This window comes from Brienomyrus brachyistius, chromosome 3 (genome assembly GCF_023856365.1).
Source record: "Brienomyrus brachyistius isolate T26 chromosome 3, BBRACH_0.4, whole genome shotgun sequence".
NCBI lineage: Eukaryota > Metazoa > Chordata > Actinopteri > Osteoglossiformes > Mormyridae > Brienomyrus > Brienomyrus brachyistius.
In genome coordinates, this window is record NC_064535.1 from 24,908,966 (window position 1) to 24,928,886 (window position 19,921).

The following is a 19,921-nucleotide window of genomic DNA, read 5'->3' on the forward strand; positions in this document are numbered from 1 at the left end:
CCTTAAGTTATCATTCACAACCTCCTGTAATTTGTCACAAATGTGACAATAACCTTTTCAATAAAACGCTACAGTAACGCTTTTTCTTCTCGACAATGCTCGTCTGTGCAAATACAGTCGCTTTCAGTCGAATAAGGGACTGATTTAGTTGAAAGATATTTTTGATACTTTGTTGAATCCATTCTGCTGAATTTTTTCTTCTATTCTGTTATCGTATAATATAATACGGCGTTTAACTTCATACTCAGCACTGTCACGCTTGGAAATGATCTGACATCGACCCACAAACAAAACAAAATTTCACCACTCACTCTAAACCCCGTGTGTACAATACAGCTAACAAGTCGTATTGCAAGTCGTCCAGCCATAAGAAAAAGATCCTACCTGGGTGGGGGGCATTTTATAGCAAGCCACCCTGCCACAGAATGCTTCCCCCAGCAGAATGGATTCAACAAAGTATCAAAAATATCTTTCAACTAAATCAGTCCCTTTTTGCGACTGCAAGCGACTGTATTTGCACAGACGAGCATTGTCGAGAAGAAAAGCGTTACTGTAGCGTTTTAATGAAAAAGCTACCGTCACATTTGTGACGAATTACAGGAGGATGTGAATGATAACTTAAGGTTCGAATGTAAAAAGGAATAATAAACAACTACTTTGAGTGAGTTTTTTCAGTCGGTTTAGGCAGGGACGGATTACGGACCGGGCCAGCGGGGCCGCCGCCCTGGGGCCCTTGGGGTGCAGGGGGCCCGTGGGACCCCAAGCCCAAAACAATTTGCAACGCTTATCAACAATGTATTTTCGTTTGTCTATTTTAGAGGGCCTACATTCTTTGATCCTCTGCCTACAAGGGCCCCTGACCCAATAGGGAAGGCGTTTGGCTGCCAAGGGCCCTTGAATTGTAGTGGTTGTGGTCGTGGTGGTGGTGGTGGTGGGGGGCTCGCGAACGTTTTGCCCAGGGGCCCACACAACCCATAATCCGTCCCTGGGTTTAGGGCAAGAAAATGAATTTACAGCGAGTGTTCGCTTCTGCTGCGCTGGAGAAACGCCTTTGCCTTTAAATGGAGCGATGACGTCAGGGGAGGCAATCCGTGGCAGGGGGGCAGTTTAGGGCACAACACTGGAGCGCCCCAAGGAAACCCCATGATGACATGAGGAGAACGTGTAATTTGAAATACTGGGTAATTCTTTCTTTCTTTTTTATGCGTGATCGTAGACTACAAAAGAAATTGCACACATGCTTAGGTGCGGATTTAATTTGCCGTGCAAATTTGTTTATTACATATTTATTACATGCGTTGATTTGGCTGTTTGTCACAATGCTTTGATAAAAGAGGCGTAACCGGACTGAAATCAATTTGCACGTGACTATCACTATTCTGATTATTAAGGCGGTATAAAGGTGACGTCCTTCAGGAGGGAATGCCCAGTGGAAGTCATTGTGTAAGTGGTGTCGCGTAATGCCCTATAAAACTCTCCGAGTCTTATAAGACTTGAACTTTAGCTTGAGTTTTTACCACTCAGAACATTTTAGATCTGCCAACAGGGGGATTTTTTGAATGTGTGTCTCTCTCTCGCTTTCTCTCTCTCTCTTTCTTTCTCTCGCTCTCTCTCTCATTCAGTCCCTCCCTCCCTCTGCGTTATTGAGCACTATTGTTACTGGGATAAAAAGGAATTACATACGAATTATATAATAATGGCGTTAATGAATATTTCATTTATCGCTCATAATAAGATAAAATGACTAAATTATAATTACAATGAATATTGCGAAACAGTGCAGTACTACAAAAGACTCAGGGTAAATAACCCAGTTTAATAGACAGAAATACACACATATTTGTTAGAATGACATAATGAGGTGTTTTCGGCGCAAACGCCATCTATACAGTCATTTTCACCCCTACACCTCACAGAGTGATTTTGCTTTCTTTTTTTATTAAAGTAAGATAAGATCATTATAGAAAGGTCTCCGACTAATCACGCAGAATGAGTATGAAGGGTAGTGGCACGCGTGTTCGGGCCTCCCGTTCTCAGCCTTTACGAATATAACAGACCCATCCATCACAGCCAAGCCTCCTCCGCTCTGACTGCTACGTATTCAGGCTGCACTGAACTCGGGGGCCAGTGGGAAATTAATTAGGATACTTCTGCTCGATGAACACGATCACCGTTAAATTTTTTCAGATGACAAACACCTGTGCGAGAAACATAAAACTCGTGCTTCAACTGTCTTGACCACGGGGTTTGTCGTGGGTATGATTAATTTATTTCATATGCTGAATTCTTGTTAATCAGACGGTAACATATTTGCCCATTACTACGGATACTCCACGACCTCATTCTTACATTTTTAGTATGACTGCGATGGCAGCCCCCAGCAATCGGTTTTTCGGTGTGCAGTGTGTGAATTTACTGCTCTTCAACTGAGGCTAGATATCCCCCGATCAGCGCCTCGCTGCACATTCACACGCGTCCCCACGCTGCGCAGACTGACTGCACTATGTGCTACGGAATATACAATCCCCACAACAGCGCCAGCTGTTATATAATTATAACACTGTTTGTGTTTAAATTTGATTATTTTGACTTCCTAAATTCAGAATAATTAAATTTCATATGTAGTCATGTACTGTAAATCGTGCGGCCGCTAATGCATCGCAATAAATATTAAAACAGCACAGAGAAATCACAGAAACATAACGTGTTATGTGGTTGACGCAGACCTACAGTTATTTTGGAAAATGTTCCATGCATTATTATAATTTGTCACGAGATGGTGCTTTTAGTTCACCAAACGAAATAGAAAAATCTAATAACGCTTATGAAATTAATGCCGTGCCACTGAAACCGTACTTCTTAGCGTCTGCCCGTTTGATAGGCGCGTTTCATGGAAGACCCTTTTGAAAATCTAAAGTGAACAAAACTCATTTCCACCATACGTGTCCTTTACTCTATCCTTTATTGCTAAAAAGACGAACGTAACTGAACTATACCACTTTTTTAATGTCATCGAGCGTACCAGGCATGTCCTAAAACGCATCTATATATAAAACATGACGTTCCCTACGAGATACACATAGAACTGTGTTGAATGAAATCAATTTATCCCCTTAGAAACACATTTCTCTCCACCCACTGCCACAGTAGCAGTGAGACATGCAAGCAATCCCAAACACACACATGCGTCGCCACACTAACTTACACCCGCCACCATGCTGACGCAAAAAGAATATAACTGCAGCCAAAGAGATCAGGTTTTAAAAGCGCATAAATTACCGCTATATCAGCGGCTCGCCTTACGTAAGACCTTCAGTCGCACCAGCTCCGGTTATAGCGGAGGCAGCGCCGAACTTGCAAAGCGAGGGTGGGACTAAAGGATAACGGAGCTTGCGGAGTAGAGACGGGGACACCGAAGAGCCAGAGAAAATAATAAAAATAATATTTAACTGCTTCCTTTCGGAGTGATTCAGGAAGAGGGGGCACAACTGGGGCTGGGATTTTGTGGACAAAAACACAAGAAAGAGTTCACTTTTCATCTTTCTGTTTTGTCTTGGTCCTCTCTGCCCAGGGACGGTGGGGGTCCACCGAGGATACACATAGCGTAGAGGCTGATCTCACTCCCAAGGACAAAATGCACGGCTGTCGTGGCCCTACAACGGGTAAAGTTGTTCCACGATGTATGGTCCAGGTGTGGCCTTTGGTGTGGACTGTGTGGGGACTGAGCCTGGGGGTTACTGTGACTTGGGGCTCGTCGGTTAGTCCAGTCGTCCTGAGATCCTTCACTATGTCAGCTGCTGAGGAGTGGACTAACGTCACGGAGACCGCGATTGCAAACTACACAGGTGAGAAGCCCACTTTGCGCTTAACTCCGTGTTTCCGGAAGCGAGCACGAGTTGAGTTTGCAGGGTGATAGGGATATGCATCTGCTAAAAACATTCCTCCTATTGGAATAGGCTCACTGTAGGTGAATCACACAAACTGACACATGCAAACGCTCACATGTTTGGCACTGAGCACGCGACTGGACGCTCACGTGCCCGCACTAAAGACGCACTGAGACCGCAATCGCCTTAGGATTTAAAAAACGTCCCATTATTTCATAATAGCGGAAATCCTAATGAAAACTAATGCCCCAGAGCCAGGCAAACAAGGACAACAACTACTTAAGCGCGACACAGAAAGCTTTACTGTTGATTTATAAAACCATTCAACTTTAATCCCTTCTGTATGACGTTTCCAGGAAAATCATATATAAGAATGAAATTGATATATTGTAATACATTAATATATTGTAATGTATACCTTTATATATGTGTGTAGCAGGATTACTTAATTAGCTTGTTATTTAAATTCATTTAAGTGGGTTTGTATACGTTTATATAATGCAGTCATATTAGTCAACTAAATATCAAATAAAACACAGACGGAATGATTTGTAGGGAGGCCTTACATTGAAATGAAAGCCTGGCACCCCCGAGGAATGGCAGGAGGTAGACCATCTGCTTTTAAACCTCAGACACGCTAATGCACGAACGTGTATTTCATTTGGATGCTAACAGTGTGTTATTGGTGGGCGAGTGGCTACGTCATACGTTTATACTATAAACACTGAGAGGGTACGTGCCCCCTTATCTTAAGTTCATTCGCACCAGTGCTAGATATTACGTCATTCTTAGACTAAATGCTGGACAGTGATTTTTTTTATTTTTTTTTTTTTTAAGAAAAATGCATAGCGATTTTTTTTTTTAGAAAAGCATCCATATTTAATGAGCTGGAAGGAATTCAAATATAACTCAGTTTCCACTGCTTGGTTATTGCATATGCATCCACAGTTATTTAAAGAGAGATGATAATATATGGACCTAGACCAGACCAGCCTCTATGCATTTGTGTCATGGATATGCAAGTTGTCTACATGCCCAATTAGCAAAGAGTTTGAGGAAAAAGCCTTTTCCCACTTCAGTTCTGAGGCTGAACTTCCTCACACCCATCTGTAATATTCCAATGTCAGATGTGTCTTCCTTCTTCAAAGGCAGGCTGTACTGTAATTCTACCCCGGGGAGGGCAGTGGACAACACGCTCTGATATCAATATCTCGCTCCAGCCGATAATGTAGGAATCTTTAGAAATGCAAAGTCATACGTCGAGACTTCGCCTTCCTGTTTTATTTTGTGCTGTCCAATTTTTGCTCCAAACATTTGGAGAATGTAGATAGGTTTAGTCCAGGGGTTTTGACTGGCTTATGCCAAACATACGTATAGAGAAAAAAAAATTAATAAACAGTTCTTTGCAAATAAATCTTTTACAATAATCTAATTAGGACCCTTTCAATCCCATATTCCATATAGTGCTGCTGGACGTTCCTTTCTGCTTGCGGATTACGGTTCTCCATTGTGACCCTACCCTCTCAGAGACAAGTCTGACTTGACCCACTTCTGGTACCATAGCACAGCCAATCAACACCTTGCTGAATTATGAACATTCTCATCACTGGGTCAGTCTTAGCTTCAGCCGCATATTAGTCTCACAGTATAGTCTGTAGGCCTGTAAGTGTTAATCGTGCATATGTGACCCATCACTACGAAATGAGTCTTATGGGTGTATTTCTACCAGTGCGACTTAAGACTCATTTCGTGGTGATGGGTCACATATACACTATCAGTCAAAATGTTTTGCACACACTAACATTTTCTACATTCGCGTGTGGCTCACTTAACATTTACAAAAAATACACTTAATATTCTTTACTAACAATAAATTTACAGTATCATCACCATTTGAATACCTTTATTAGCAAGAAAATGTCATATCTTTGATTCATCAGAGTAACCTCCTCTAGCAGTCAAAACAGCAGAGAAAATACGGGGCATTCTTTGTACAGGGGACATTAAATACTGCTTTGTTTCATGGGATAAAACAGTTCACCGTGTTTAAAGTTAAAGGACAGCCTAGAATCCAACTGTGCCATCACCACACGACCAATTAATAGGATGTCAGACATGCATTGTTACATACTCTTTCTGTGTTATAAAGGAGACTTGTTTTATTTGACTTAAATTTTCATTTATAGATGTTCGCTCAACTTTCGAATGCTTAACAAGAACAGAAAACATGCAGTGTATCAAATAAATGGAAAAGTGGTAAAATCCTGTGTTGTGCAAAATCTTTTGACTGGTAGTGTATGTGTGTGTAGGTCCTGTGGTCAGTGTGATGTGTTGAAAGGGTCACTTGACTGCACATTGATGTACGGAGTTGGGATCGAATGCAGTAATTAACAGCACTGCTACTCATCAGAGTATCGTTATCTCTTGTTATTCTGTGAAATTTTGTGCCCTGCAATGGACTTGCATCCCATCCAGGGTGTTCCCCAGCCTTCTGTCCAATGCTGTCAGGGATGGGAACACCCTGTACAGAATTAGTGATTGAAAGATGGATGGATGGATTAATGGAAGGATGGAACTACAGCCACTCCTATACTTACAAATGAGATACGTTCCAAATGGTCGTTCGCAACTTGAAATGTTCGTAAGTCGTTATTCAACATCGTTTTAATGGTATACACAAGTACAAAGAACTAGGATGCTGAGAGTCCGCACGCTACTCTGCTGCGCGGCGGGAGTAGTGGCCAGAAGTCATACTAGGCGGAATTGGCGCGCAGGAAAAAAAAATTGATGTTGCAGACAGGAAACGGGAGCCCAATGAACACAGTTTGGATTTACAGTCCTCTTTGTTCGTATGTCAGAAAGTTCATAAGTTGAAACTTTGTAATTAGAGGAGCGTCTGTTCAGTGCTCTGGTTTGGGGTTCACACTGCATCCTCACTCCAGGCTGAAGAAGCGGACCGATAAGCTGATTACTCAGCCATTAACGTCACAGAGTTACCTCCAGGAGACCACGCCATGTGCTGTGTGAGCTCGTGAGCTTTGCCTGCAGTCATGACACTTCGTAAGCTGGTGAACAGTGGCATCTGTTAACCTGCATCTACACTGGTGTGATGTTAGAGAGCACGAGCGGTGTGCGAGACCAAAGCAATCAAGCCAGCCGCAGATGTACAGTGAAAGACCCAGTAGACAGGCCTGCCCCTTCAATGAACACTGGCCGTTTTGTATTCTGCAATATGTTCCATAACTGAATGGGACCTCCTGTCTTGCCCTTTGTATGTCCTGTTTGTTAGGCAATATGCTTATTGCTTTTTCTGAAGCAGCATCCAGCCGGCTTGCGGGACCACGGGTCACGGCGTGATCATGTCACCTGCTGCCCGTACAATATCAGCCAGCAGAGTACCTCTGCCTACAGGGTGTAGCAGAAAAGCATGTCCATGTGGAGCTGAGTGCCAGAGCTTCTGCCCTCTACTCTGGCTGCCTTTCTCTACAGTCATCAGCTGAAGCTTTCAGAGGGATAAATAAATCTGTAACTGATGGTCTAATCGGTATTAAATCACACTGTCTTCTGAACACTTGGAATGAGAGAGAGAGCGAGTGAGAGAGGGAACGAGAGAAATAAGTAACAGGTGTTCAGTTGTCATCTTCCTGCAATTTAAGTTCTCTGCCAGTTTTGTATTATAGAGAGCGTAAAATAACTCCAAACAGAATTTCCACCCTGCAACAGAACGTGAAAATGTGATGCAAAAGGGATTCACATGTTTTTTTGCTTGCCCGATACCTCTATCCAGCACAGCTCACATAGCAGGTATTTTACTGATTTTCTGAGTATGAAAAATGGACAATGGCAAAAACAGGGACTCTTTCAACTTCTAAACCCCAGATTTTTGCGAGCTACCCTTGTACATTGTGTAACTGTGTCTGCTTCTGTCCAGAGTATGCATAATAAATTTTGGTGTCCCACATGGGCAAGACAAATGGGCCGCAGAGCCCCAGTGTCCTGGCTTAAGGATAATTGTGTCAACCACCTACAGTGCCTTCAGTGTTCATTGTGCACTTTACAACTAACTTATAAATCTGATACAAGTTAGACTGGGAGAAATTAGCGGAGATAGTTAGCTAAATAGTTAAGGAATTGCATTTATGACATAAGCTTAGATGTCCAGATATCTGCAGTGGTCTGTTCTTGTAAGACACTTGTGTTCGTACAAGCACCCTGGAAGAGACTCGCTTCCATATATAGTCGCCTACATAGAAGGCTGCAGTTCTGAGCTGCTTTTCGATAAAAGTCAAGGAAGAACCAGACACTAGATGACGTAATTGTTCCAGCTAGGCCAGATAAGAGAAGAGGCTATGAGGTACCTGTGTGAGCCACCCGCTGGAAGCTGGGCTGCTGATGGGCCCGACTGACAGGCAGATAGACGCTGGATGAGGCAGGTCTGTATGGCGGAATAGGATAGGACCACGTGGTATAAGAGATCTTTTAGTGAAGAGGAATCATTGAGAATAAGGGTGCAAGAGGCAAAGGAAAGAAAACAGATAAGGATGAAGAGGAATGACATCAGCTCATGGGAGTTTTACTTACACAAAAATGTTCTGAGTGCAGAAGGAAAAATGATTGGTTCAGGGAGATTACCAATGAGATTGTAGAAGAGGTGGGTCTAGGCAACTAGAGGAGGCAGGACCAAGAAATCTGATTGGTTGGTTCCGCCCCCTCTAGCTGCTTGAATCCACCTTTGCTACAATCTGATAGAACATTTTTGTGTAAGTAAAACTGCCATGAGCCTGACATCACCACAATGCTTTCACTTCAAACCAATTTTTGCAAAAGAGGTGATGCGATGGATATGCAAAAAAACAGAGAGGGAGAGGGGAAAGAAAGACGTCTCATGTTTAAAGCGAAAGTCATCGCACGCTCTTAATCCTGTGGTGCCGCAGCGTCATCTCTCCATGAAGAGAGTGAAGAGAGAGTGCGACTCCTCTCTGCTGCATTTACGTCCACAGGCCTGGGCTGCGTCTCGCTGCTGCCTCCCCGCCGGGGCTCCTTCTATGTGGAGACGGGCACGGGGTTGTCTCTGGGATCCGTGCTGGCGTTCTGGTGCCGAGAAGGCTTCCAGCTGGTAGGCAGTGAGAAGGTCACCTGTGTTCTTCGGGACGGCGTGCCCCAGTGGAGCAACTATCTCCCAGTCTGTGAAGGTGAGAAGCTACCGAGTGGCACATGTTTGAACACCTGATATCAGAGCCCAATTAACGACATACATCTGATTCCTCAGACCTGGGGTGCCACCAGAGATTTGGACCCCATGAAGGCCTATCAGACTGGGCCCCCAACCCAGAACAATCTAATTATGTTCCAAATTTTTTAGGGCCCCTGAGTGGAATTATTCTAGCCCCCCCCCCCCCTTATGGTGCCCCTTGTCTCAGTCCATAGACAGTGATATCCCCGATCATAAAATGGATTCCACTGCACTGGTAGCTTAAACGCCTTGTTCCCAGATTATTTAACCCCTCGAAATAGGAACTGGGGAGAGGGTTAGGGACATATGTCACCCCCCCATTAAGCAGACCTGCATATTTAATTATTATCAAATTGTCTCCCATATATTAGTTATTTTAGGTCCAGCTGAATTTAGACGGCAATTTTCTGGTCAGCTTTAGTAGATACTTCCTAGAGATTTTTCCTTTTGAGATTTTAAGTCTGGAGGTTGTTTTACAAGGAAAACCTGCTAGGTTACTGAATACTTTTACTTTCATATTCCCCCCCCCCCCCCCGCTGACCTTTTCCGCTCCCTCCAATTTCCTCGCCCGTCAATCAGCCCTCCCCAAGCCCGAGGATAGGGGCCTGCAGGTGGCCGTCTTGGCGTCTGCGGTCAGCAGCATCATCATCCTCTCCATGTCTGCCTCCTTCATCATCTGTTGCGTGCAGGAGCACCTGGGCAGGAAGAGGGAGCGACGACGAGATGGCAGGTCCAGGTGTGTCACTCTGGAGGGGGGGGGGGGCTGGGTGTACTTAACAGCAGGTGCTGGAAAGAAGCTGGCAGAGGTGGGTGCAGGGCATCGGTATAGGTATGTAAGAGACAAGGGTAGTAATGAGATGGCAGCACACGTAAGCATGATTCAAAGTGTTTGGACTCCTGATTGCAGTGCTAAAATAAATAAGATGTCAGGGCTGAGACAATAATCAGAAAAATGTAATATTACTAATACAGCTCGTCATTCAGCCGTAACATTGAGCAACCAATCAGAACAGGGCTTTGATCTGGGTGTAGGTACCCTAGAAGCCAGGTACCCGCACTTGCAGGGTCAAAGAATTATTGATTCAGATCCAAAGCTCTATGCCCTGCTCTTCTACAAATTCTAGAACAGGAGGAAACAGCTGAAATATACAAGCTTTGCAAAATGATTTGGGATGTGGATTCGTTTTCAATTTTATACCAATTTAAAGACAACCTCGATGATGGAATATAATAATAGCAAGCATGTAAAGAATTTAATGGGGTGGATTTAATCAGCTCAAAACTGGATAGTTTGATAAGTATGAGATTATTGTTTGTGGGATTATTTTCAGCTTTATTAAAATTATTACAGTAAAAGGTTAGCGACATACTTTTTGTTTATTTAAACCATCAAATCCATCAATCTCCCAACTGTATTCAGTAGAGGGTTGCAGGGAGAATGAATGAAGAATGAAAAATGTATGTAAATGATGCGTGTCGTGCATAAACATCGCAAAGCCATACATGCAAATGCATGCATAACCTTCTAACCCATACGCGGCTTTTGGTTTTTGTGAATTTCAGAACTAACAACCTGCGTGCAAATAACCCGTGACGTAACCCTGCGACACAATTTACCGACGACCAAAAACACTCTGCAGATCAGTGTTGCCAATCCAGGCAAATCTGTGATATGTACAAACAATGTTTATAATGGGGATAAGGTTAAATATATGATTTGAGTGTGTTTATATATCAGGTTGGCTGATAAAGTGGTGTGCTAGCGAGATAAGGGGAGGCCTGGTTAGCAAGTCACGCAAAATATGTGGGAAAAATATGTAAATCCCTTTGGTAGCAATCACCCCCCCCCCCTCATTTAAAGTGACAGAGGTGCAATGGGAGCCTGGGGATTAGAAGGAGTGTTTGTAGGAGATTGGATTGATCTGAAGCCGCGGTGAGCAGACTGCGAGGTGAAGCGGAAAACAAAGCCAGTGTGGGTCACATGTGACGGAGTTCAACATATCCGGGTAACTTCACAGGACAATGACTCACCTCAACTGGGCCACATCAACTGGGCATTTTGTGGATTTGCCTGAGGTGCAACAGCGGTGGATCTGGACTCATGCGCAGTGTATATGTCATGCTATTAGTTCCTGCAGCTCAACAGGTAGCGAGCTATGATTACACTACGAAGGTTGTGGGTTCAAATCCCACTGAACTGACATAAATTGTAACTTTTCCCTGGATGAATTATTTGTAATTCATCTGACTGTCACAGCAGACGCTTGGGTGCATTTCTAACTCTTGGTCCACTTGTTGTAGGTGTATGATATGTGACTCTGACAGTGTATGAATGAAGGCTCCCTTATTCTCAGAAAACGCAAGGTGAGGAAGCGACCGTCGTCACAGAGGAGTGACTGCTGGTTGGAGCGGGAGGAGGGTGACTGGGATGCATTCCCCCCTCCCAAGATCTTTCACCTGTCCTACCAGCCCCCATCCGGCAACCCCCTGTACCTAGGGGGGCAAAGTGGCTTTGAGAACCACGGCTATCAGAGGTGGGAGCACCATCCTCCTGACACCATCCGTGATGAAAGGGAAATGGGTAGAGTTCAGCGAAAATGGACGAGTGCCTTTCAGGTATAGGCGTCTCCTGACAAAATAGTCATCACAAGTCTGCAGCTGGAACTGAAGTATGGGTCAAGTAATGGAAGAGTTGAAAATTGAATCCTTCCTCTAATAAATGCATGTTTTTGTATTCATGACAGGAGCCAGGAGAGCCTGCTAAAGCCCCCCATCCCAGGCCTGTACCCCACAGACTGTCAAATGTACCCCCCCGTGGTGCTGCAGAGGGTGCCCACTCCAGTTGCCCCTGTCTACCTGCACCTTCCCTCACAGAACACAGAAGCCATCCCTTCAATGCAGGTCAACCCTGCCTACTGTGACAGTACCCATGCAGGACCAAGACCATAGCAGCCAACCTCGAATCCTATCTCCACAATTTCTCTCTCTATGCTTTCTCTGTATCTCTCTCTTCATCTGCCTCTTTTTCCATCCACATCAGCCATTACCACAGGGCATGTAAAACACACATTATGCTGAAAAATGCACTGAATTTGAGACGAGATAGCAATATATATCCCCCCCCCCCCAAGCCTTCTTAATATGCACTTATTTCAGAGAATAGCTACCATATTTTCTATTGTTCGTCCATTTGCTTTTGAGCCACCCTTATCCCCAAACCTTTATATTGCCTTGTGGTGGCAGGAAGTGACATCACATCACAGTAGCGTGAGCAGTAGCTGTGATTAGCTGGTTGCAATATTGAGCTACTGCACAGGATACTTTCTGTTGCTCAGCGCTGGGACATTGGGTAAGGTCTGGGCAACCACATCTATGCATCACGGTGTCAGGAGGCCTTGAGCACACAAGAATGGGATGCCATCACAGATAAAGATGTACATTTCAAATAATCATATCGGAAAAAGTAAATGCGAGGTCCACACTTGCAGGGTCTTTTAGAACGTAAATAGGAATTTGCTTTACGAAGGCCGGGGATTTGATTGCTCAACTGACTGTTTTTTTATTGCTGTTTTCAAGCATCAGCGCTCGTTTGGTGTCATATTGCAGCTGCTAATGATCTGGATTTATACCCTTTGCACTTTATGAGGTACCAACACAGATAGGCAGCCATGCTACCATTAAAGCATGAGATGGACATTATGAGATCAGAATTGGACCAATAGAAATAATCTCTCCCATTGTTACCTTTGCACTTGATACGTATTTAAAAGTAGAAATGTACATAATTTTAACATGCAAATAAATACTTTTTCCAAGTTACTCTCAGTTTGTTGCTGATGTTGATTTGACAGTCAGATTCACAGCACAGTCAGGTGAGGACTGACATGCTTTGTTACTATTGAACGGTCCTGTGTGGGTCTTTACAATCCCACTGAAGGACGTGCAGTAAAAGTCATGGACGTACAAGGACTGGGAGGAAACATCAAGCTGCTCTCTATGTGCCCTGTGTCTGATATTGTGTACTTAGTACCAACAGAGGGCAGTATACTGCTGTATGGACCATTCAGTACTGTGGACACAGGTGGAATGGAGAGGAGTGACAATCTGTTCTTGATTGACAAATTCATATATAGATGTAGACATGTGTTTTTGGGCACCAGTTTTCCGGGTCATATTGTAGCCCACATTGTATTCAAGATATTGTTTTTTTTATTTTAGCAATTATAGCTAAGATTTTATAAAGTCCTGAACTGCGTATCAACATCTACCCTTTACACAGGGAGTTCACATTTTTATTTAATTTTATTGTGACTTCGTATATAAAGAGCCACCCTAATCACAGTGATTAACCATAAAGAGCTAGGCAGCATGTTGCAGCTACGTTGTCGCAAATGTCAAAATCTTACTTGTGTGCAAATATTTAGATGGATATTTAAATTTTTTTCTGTATTAGTACTTTTTCCTTCCAATAATGTGCTATAGAAATAATAATAATATGTTATATATGCTATTGAAAGGTAACGTCCTGATACAGCAGATCTAAGGAGATTCACTGAGTGTGGTGTTAAGTTCTCCTGGGGTGCCGGATAAATGACTGATCATGCCCTCTGACCCCACATTTCGCGCTCACCGGTATATATGTGTATATCTTAAAAAAGAGAGTCAGATGAGATGTACAAATACTAACTCATTCCAATGTATCTGTACCAATACTAGCATGAATGCCAAATAAAGCATCATTTCATGTCAAGTCATTTCATTTAATTTAATTTCTATTACTGCCTCAGACCAATAGACTCAAAAGCAATGTTGCTAATCACATTTGGGTTTTGTGTAACCGCTCTCACCAGAGAAATAACTATCTAGTGCATGATTGGTCCCAGATTTTTACAGAAGGACTTCAGATTTGCGGACCATGCCGGACCTACATTTTGCACACGATGTCTTAAGAGCCAAAGATGTGGCATTTGATTGGTATTTTTTCCTCCATTTTGCCCTAAACGAGACGGCCAAATTCATCCCTGTTGGTGTAAAAAATTCATCCCAAGTCTCCCTTGTGACACATCACACACAGCATGACCTTACAGAGAGGTGAGACCCCAACCCCCAGTCCTGGAGCGGTGAGACAACGGTGTTAACTACTGAGTCAACAATGATCTTTGTTGAATGAATCTTTGTTGCTCAGTCAAAGAGGATATTAACACGTTAACATAATAAATCACGACAGTGGCAGTATGTATCACATACAGGACTTCAACCTGTGTTGTAAAAATGACCTGTGAGTTTCCACATTTGTGTTTTTCCATTTCAAGGCTTTACATAGATGCAAAGAGTTTCACCTGCATGTCATTTGCCATTAGCTGTACACTTTGCCGTGTGGTTTAGCAGACATTTGAAGTTTTACTGTAGTCAAATATGCATATATATATATATATATATATATATATATATATATATATATATATATATATATATATATATATATATACATGTCTAAGGCATATAAGACCGAAACATCAGGAATCAAGAGAGTGAGAACTGGGAATTGCTTGCGTTCTGTCTGCCATTATTCAAGGTAAGTGCTTCAGCAGCATTTGAAAAAGATTTAGGTCACAAGTATAGGTTAAATTACGTCACAGATTTAGGTGAAAGGTATATTTCTTGCTGTGGAAGGGGAGTCAATCTCTTTAATTGTAACTCCCTGAGAAGTTCAACTAGGGATGCAGCAGGGGGAAAGAGAAACCTATTATCAGTTTAGCAGACTTTTTGTTATAAGATTCAAAACAACAACTGCTCAATAGTCAGATGCAATGGGTTTAATCTTAGGTAGGGGAAAGTGGGGACAGCTGCAACATGGCATATTCCTCCGATCAGGAATGAGCTGCAGTGACGATATTCATACTGCACATGCCCAGTTAGCCCCTCTTTCTCCCTGGATGAGAGCAGCCACATGTGACCATTCCTTCTGCAAAAAAATACTTTTCAAAGTAAAAAAAGTATTTTTTTTATGATCAGAGTTTTTATCATCAAACTGTTTTCGTGAAGCATTGTGATGTTTCCTCAGTGTTCTCTCAGGCACAGCTAACATATGTCAAAGGTATCGTGCCAAGCTGTCATACTGTCCCAAGCTCTACCATGGCTGTCTGCATCAGGACGGTTGCAACATTTTGTTGCAATCATCTCAATATGCTGTTGTAACTATCCGTTATCGCAGCGCAAAAAATAAAGAAGAAGTCCGTCTTCCGTGTTTAACGCGGTATGTTGTCTCCGCTTCGCCTCTGTACCCTCAGCCTGAAACACAGTTAACGCTGAGACGCCTAAAACAGCGTTACAATAGTGAAGGATGAAGGCAGGACAGTGAGGTCTGTGGCAAATGACTTAGCCATTTGCCATCCATCCCTCTATCGATTTATTAAAACGAGAGAGAAGCTAGGCCCGGCTGAGGAGGTAAAGGCAGGGTACTGTACTCCCTGGGGGAGGGGTCTTTTCTAAACAACAGGAAAAGAGCCTGGCAGAATAGCAAAAAACAGCTGATCTATACTGTAGTCTGAGCACTAAAGAGGTAAGCCAGAGGAACGCACAAAAACGAAGACTTTATGTATCTCACACACACATACATGACATACACTTACAGACACACTTACCTACATATTCAGATGCACGCTTAAGAAGATATTCCAACAATCTCTAAAACACGCACACAGTTCAGTACAGTAAGCCTTCACAGAAGTCCACAGGAATATTATTGAATTTCAGTGTCTTTATTTTGATGAAAAAAATAATAAATTGTAGTTCAAATGTATTATGATAAGTAAGCAAAACATGATTACTACTTTTTACTTGAAAATATTTTTTCCTTTTACTAGTCTTTGTTTAATACAGCCAATTTAACTTAGTGAAGACCCCGTCTGTGCAAAAACAAAATAAAGAAATTGCTAAATGATGTTCAAGTATGATTTTATAACATTTTAATGAATATTGGTAATCACCCCCCATGACCTGTTGCAGCCATTCCATTATGGGGTCAGTTGCGACGTTTGACTTTGTCTATTCCAGTATAAATCTTACGTATATTTTGATATGCACATATGACAGCAGTATGGATGGATAGCTGACAGATGTGGGTTTAATGTCTTTCCAATACAAAACGTTTCAGAGAAACTGAAAGAAATGCGAAAAATGTTGCAACCATCCCCACGTGCCCCATTACATGCAATCATAAATGTTCTTAAAGGTGCAGCACCTAGTGGGTTTTCAGTCACGCTCTCAGTCAAACATAGTGCCTCTTGTTTAGACATTCTGTGGATTGTGCTGAAGTCTAACTTTTGTTTTTCTTGTTTCTTATGCACGTTCAGGAAGGAGTAGGTCCTGTCCTCTATACAACTAGGTCTCCTGATGGCTTTCAATGAAACAACCACAGACTATTATAATTATTATGATTATTATAATTATACAGAATTTGATGTGGGACGCGTGAATTACAGATGTCAAGCATATACTGCCTCGTGGTTTTGGCCGCTCTTCAAGATCTTCATCCTTACTACAGGTCTTCCCCCCAACCTTGCCCTCTTAAAGCTTCTAGTTGGGGGGAAAATAGCAACATCTTCCTCCCAGGTCCTGGGCCTCAATCTGTCAATCCTGGATGTTCTCTACTGTGCTTTACTGCCCCTTGACATCAGCACTGGGTTTCACAAGTTCAAAGAAGAAGTTGTTTCTGCCAGTGAGGCATTCTCAATAGTGAATCTTGTAGGCTGCCCCCTACTGGCGACCGGAATGTGTGTGGAGCGCTATATAGCTGTTTGTTGGCCTATCTTGTACCTGGAGCTGAGGACGTCCATGTACCGATTGGTGTTTTCTATCTTGGTCTGGACTCTGACACTCGCCCTGTCAATTGTGTCCTATTTCAAAGGCATTCAGTCCTTGTCATGGCCACTAACTGTGGGAATCTCAGTCCTCTTTGGACTGATGTTAGTGTGTCTTGGTGGGATCATTGCCACCCTATGCAAAAAGGGCCCTGGAGACAACGAGAAGAACACCCCACAGAAGAAGAAAGCTCTGAAGAACGTGCTTGCTGTCCTCTGCCCATTTACCATAGCGTACTTACCCATCGTTGCCCTCATCCCTTTCCAGACGTTAGTCATCGACAAAAAGCAACTAATGACCACCGTCAACTGCACCATCTTCCAGTCCTTATTCTCTTTCCCTAATTTTGGCATTTATATCTGTCCTATGTTCTTCCTGTCCCACCTAAAGAAGCAGCTATGCCATGGAATCAGAAGGTCCACTGTGCTTCCTCAGTCCATTTCAGCAACAAACCAGACTACAACAGTAAAAACTCCATAGCCACCATAGACATTTTATAATATCTGAGAAATAGTAAACACAATAGCATCTCCTTGACCTCTAAAACCTACTGTTAATGCGGTAATCCTTGCAATTAATTTTAAAATAATGTAGCGACGGTGAGATGGGTGACATTAGCATTTCCCAGGATGCTCCACAAGCCATGTAAATAGCCCCCGTGTGTGTGTTTTACTGTAATGGCTTTTTGTGTTCCTCATTGCCGTGTGTGCCTTTGCCTGTGTCGTATGTGAATCCTGTCCGATCCTCGTGTATCTCTAGACATTGTGTAACTACCCACTGTGCGTGTGCCTTACTGTCCAGTGCCAGACCTCCCTTGCATTTCCCACCCTATGTGCCACGTGGATGTTTGTCTTTAGACCTTTAAAGAGCAACAACAACAAAAAGATCTTGTTTTTGTAGCTGTGATGTCTCTGTCTGTCACGTGCTATAATAATAACGTGTTATTTTTGTAAATAATATTAACGCACTCCCACAGTCTACTGCATAGCTCCGTCTGGGGTTAGGACAAAGCATTTATTGCGTTGTCTGTACCACATTGCTCATCTGGTGATTGTGATTGTGATTTTTTGAGATAGTTAATTCTGTATCTTACTGACTGGAACTCCAATTTGGACATTATATGCACCAGAAAACAAGAAGAAAACAACAAGTGCTTTGATGATAGAATGAAATCCTTTGCTTTTTATCTCACATTACATGACACATTACAAATATATCTCTTTGACTCCACTGTTGTTCTTTAAGTAGCTTCATATTAAGGTTTATTTTGTGGATGTTTATATAGGTCTGGTTCCTTTAATGTATATTCCTAAAATGAATAGAGATGTGCAATCAAATAAACTGTTTAATTAAATAACAAGAAGACTAGTCTCATATTTCTTCACTTATTAGCCTCATTTTAAGTATTTTAAGCGATGGAAGAACAGCCTTTGTACTCTTATTTTGCCAGTCAACTCACGTTATTTTATATTACCTCACAATAAACAAATTGATAAGCAGAAAAGATGCCATTGAAATGGTGGAAGAAGGTTGCCGATGAAGACTGTCTTCTGTTGCATCAGGAGAATGGCCAGGTATGTCTTGAATATCCGTGGGAGGTGTCGATGGAAACAGATTTTGAACTTTATTTTTGAATATTCAGAAATCCTTCTCACCCCCCACAGTTTGAGAATTACTGACATGTCTGTCTGACAAGTGCAACAGCATTGGATCCAGATGTGAATATTCACATCCAGAGGTGGACGTTTCAGGTCCAGAAAGTAAAAATCCAAACCAGGATTCTGTTTCAACCAACCAGTTGAGCATAAAGAGTCACAGTCACAGAGTCCTCAACTGGTTGGTTGAAACAAAATTCTGGTTTGGATTTTTACTTTCTGGACCTGAAACGTCCACCTCTGGATGTGAAGCAGTTGCCAGTGAACGGGTCCTCAGCTCCTGTAGCTCGACAAATACAGAACTGTGTCAACATTACAAATGCATAGGCTGTGGATTATTATTAGTACCAACAGGGGGCAGTTTAACACTGCATGTGGGATATATAGCCCATTCTGGCCTGAGGATACAGACAAAGAGAGAAGATTGAAGGGCTTATATATATATAGACCTAAGCTGATACTTCACTTATAATCCTTTTTGGCTTTTGTTTGACCAGAAGAATAACTATCTTTTGCACTTTTACTATTGTTGGCAGATTTCTACAGTAGGACTTCAGGTCCGTGACCCATACTTGACCTTCAAGTTGCATTTCATTGGTGTCTCTCCATTTTTTTCCTGCATTTCCCCCCAAAATATGAATTCCAAATTAATCCAAACTTATAGGGTAACATCCATCCATTTTCCAAACTACTTATCCGACTGGGTCGCGAGGGGTCCGGAGCCTATCCTGGAAGCAATGGGCACGAGGCAGGGAACAACCCAGGATGGGGGGCCAGCCCATCACAGGGCACACTCACACACCAGTCATTCACACATGCACACCTACGGGCAATTTAGCAACTCCAATTAGCCTCAGCATGTCTTTGGACTGTGGGGGGAAACTGGAGTACCCGGAGGAAACCCCACGACGACATGGGGAGAACATGCAAACTCCACACACATGTGACCCAGGCAGAGACTCGAACCCGGGTCCCAGAGGTGTGAGGCAACAGTGCTAGCCACTGCACCACCATGCCACCCCCATAGGCTAACATTTCACATCCAAATCTTCATCCAGTGAAAATTACTGACATATTAAAACACTATATTCATGCTCATGGAATTACAAATTGTATTAATTGAACAAATGCAATCCTGCAATCCTGAGGACCCAAGTGGCTGGACCAGGCCTAGGGGATGCTCACGTAACACCTGACTCAGAAAACTTTTTTCAGAGTAGCAGCAGTAAAAAAATTTACCGTGTGTTGTTTACACATTTGTATTTTTCCATTTGAAATATTTA

The 19,921-nt window shown here is 42.7% G+C and overlaps 1 protein-coding gene across 2 annotated transcripts; it reads left to right on the forward strand.

Annotated features, from left to right (window-relative positions):
• Positions 1–3,161: 3,161 nt before the first annotated feature.
• On the forward strand, positions 3,162–13,870 carry zgc:162331 (uncharacterized protein LOC793007 homolog). Of its 2 annotated transcripts, none has more exons than XM_049009754.1 (5): positions 3,162–3,845; positions 8,888–9,079; positions 9,700–9,856; positions 11,475–11,736; positions 11,865–13,870. In XM_049009754.1, the coding sequence occupies exons 1-5, from the start codon at positions 3,635–3,637 to the stop codon at positions 12,039–12,041; spliced, it is 999 nt and encodes a 332-aa protein (XP_048865711.1). In that variant the 5' UTR covers positions 3,162–3,634; the 3' UTR covers positions 12,042–13,870. The 2 variants fall into 2 exon arrangements, with proteins under 2 accessions (XP_048865711.1, XP_048865712.1); XM_049009755.1 differs by having other exon boundaries at positions 11,475–11,654.
• Positions 13,871–19,921: the final 6,051 nt, after the last annotated feature.

Excerpts from the sequence above, each read along its gene's own strand:
- zgc:162331 (XM_049009754.1), top strand. The coding sequence starts at position 3,635 with ATGCACGGCTGTCGTGGCCCTACAACGGGTAAAGTTGTTCCACGATGT. Across the intron at positions 3,846-8,887 it reads CGCGATTGCAAACTACACAG|GCCTGGGCTGCGTCTCGCTG; the intron begins GTGAGAAGCCCA and ends TTACGTCCACAG. Across the intron at positions 11,737-11,864 it reads AATGGACGAGTGCCTTTCAG|GAGCCAGGAGAGCCTGCTAA; the intron begins GTATAGGCGTCT and ends TATTCATGACAG.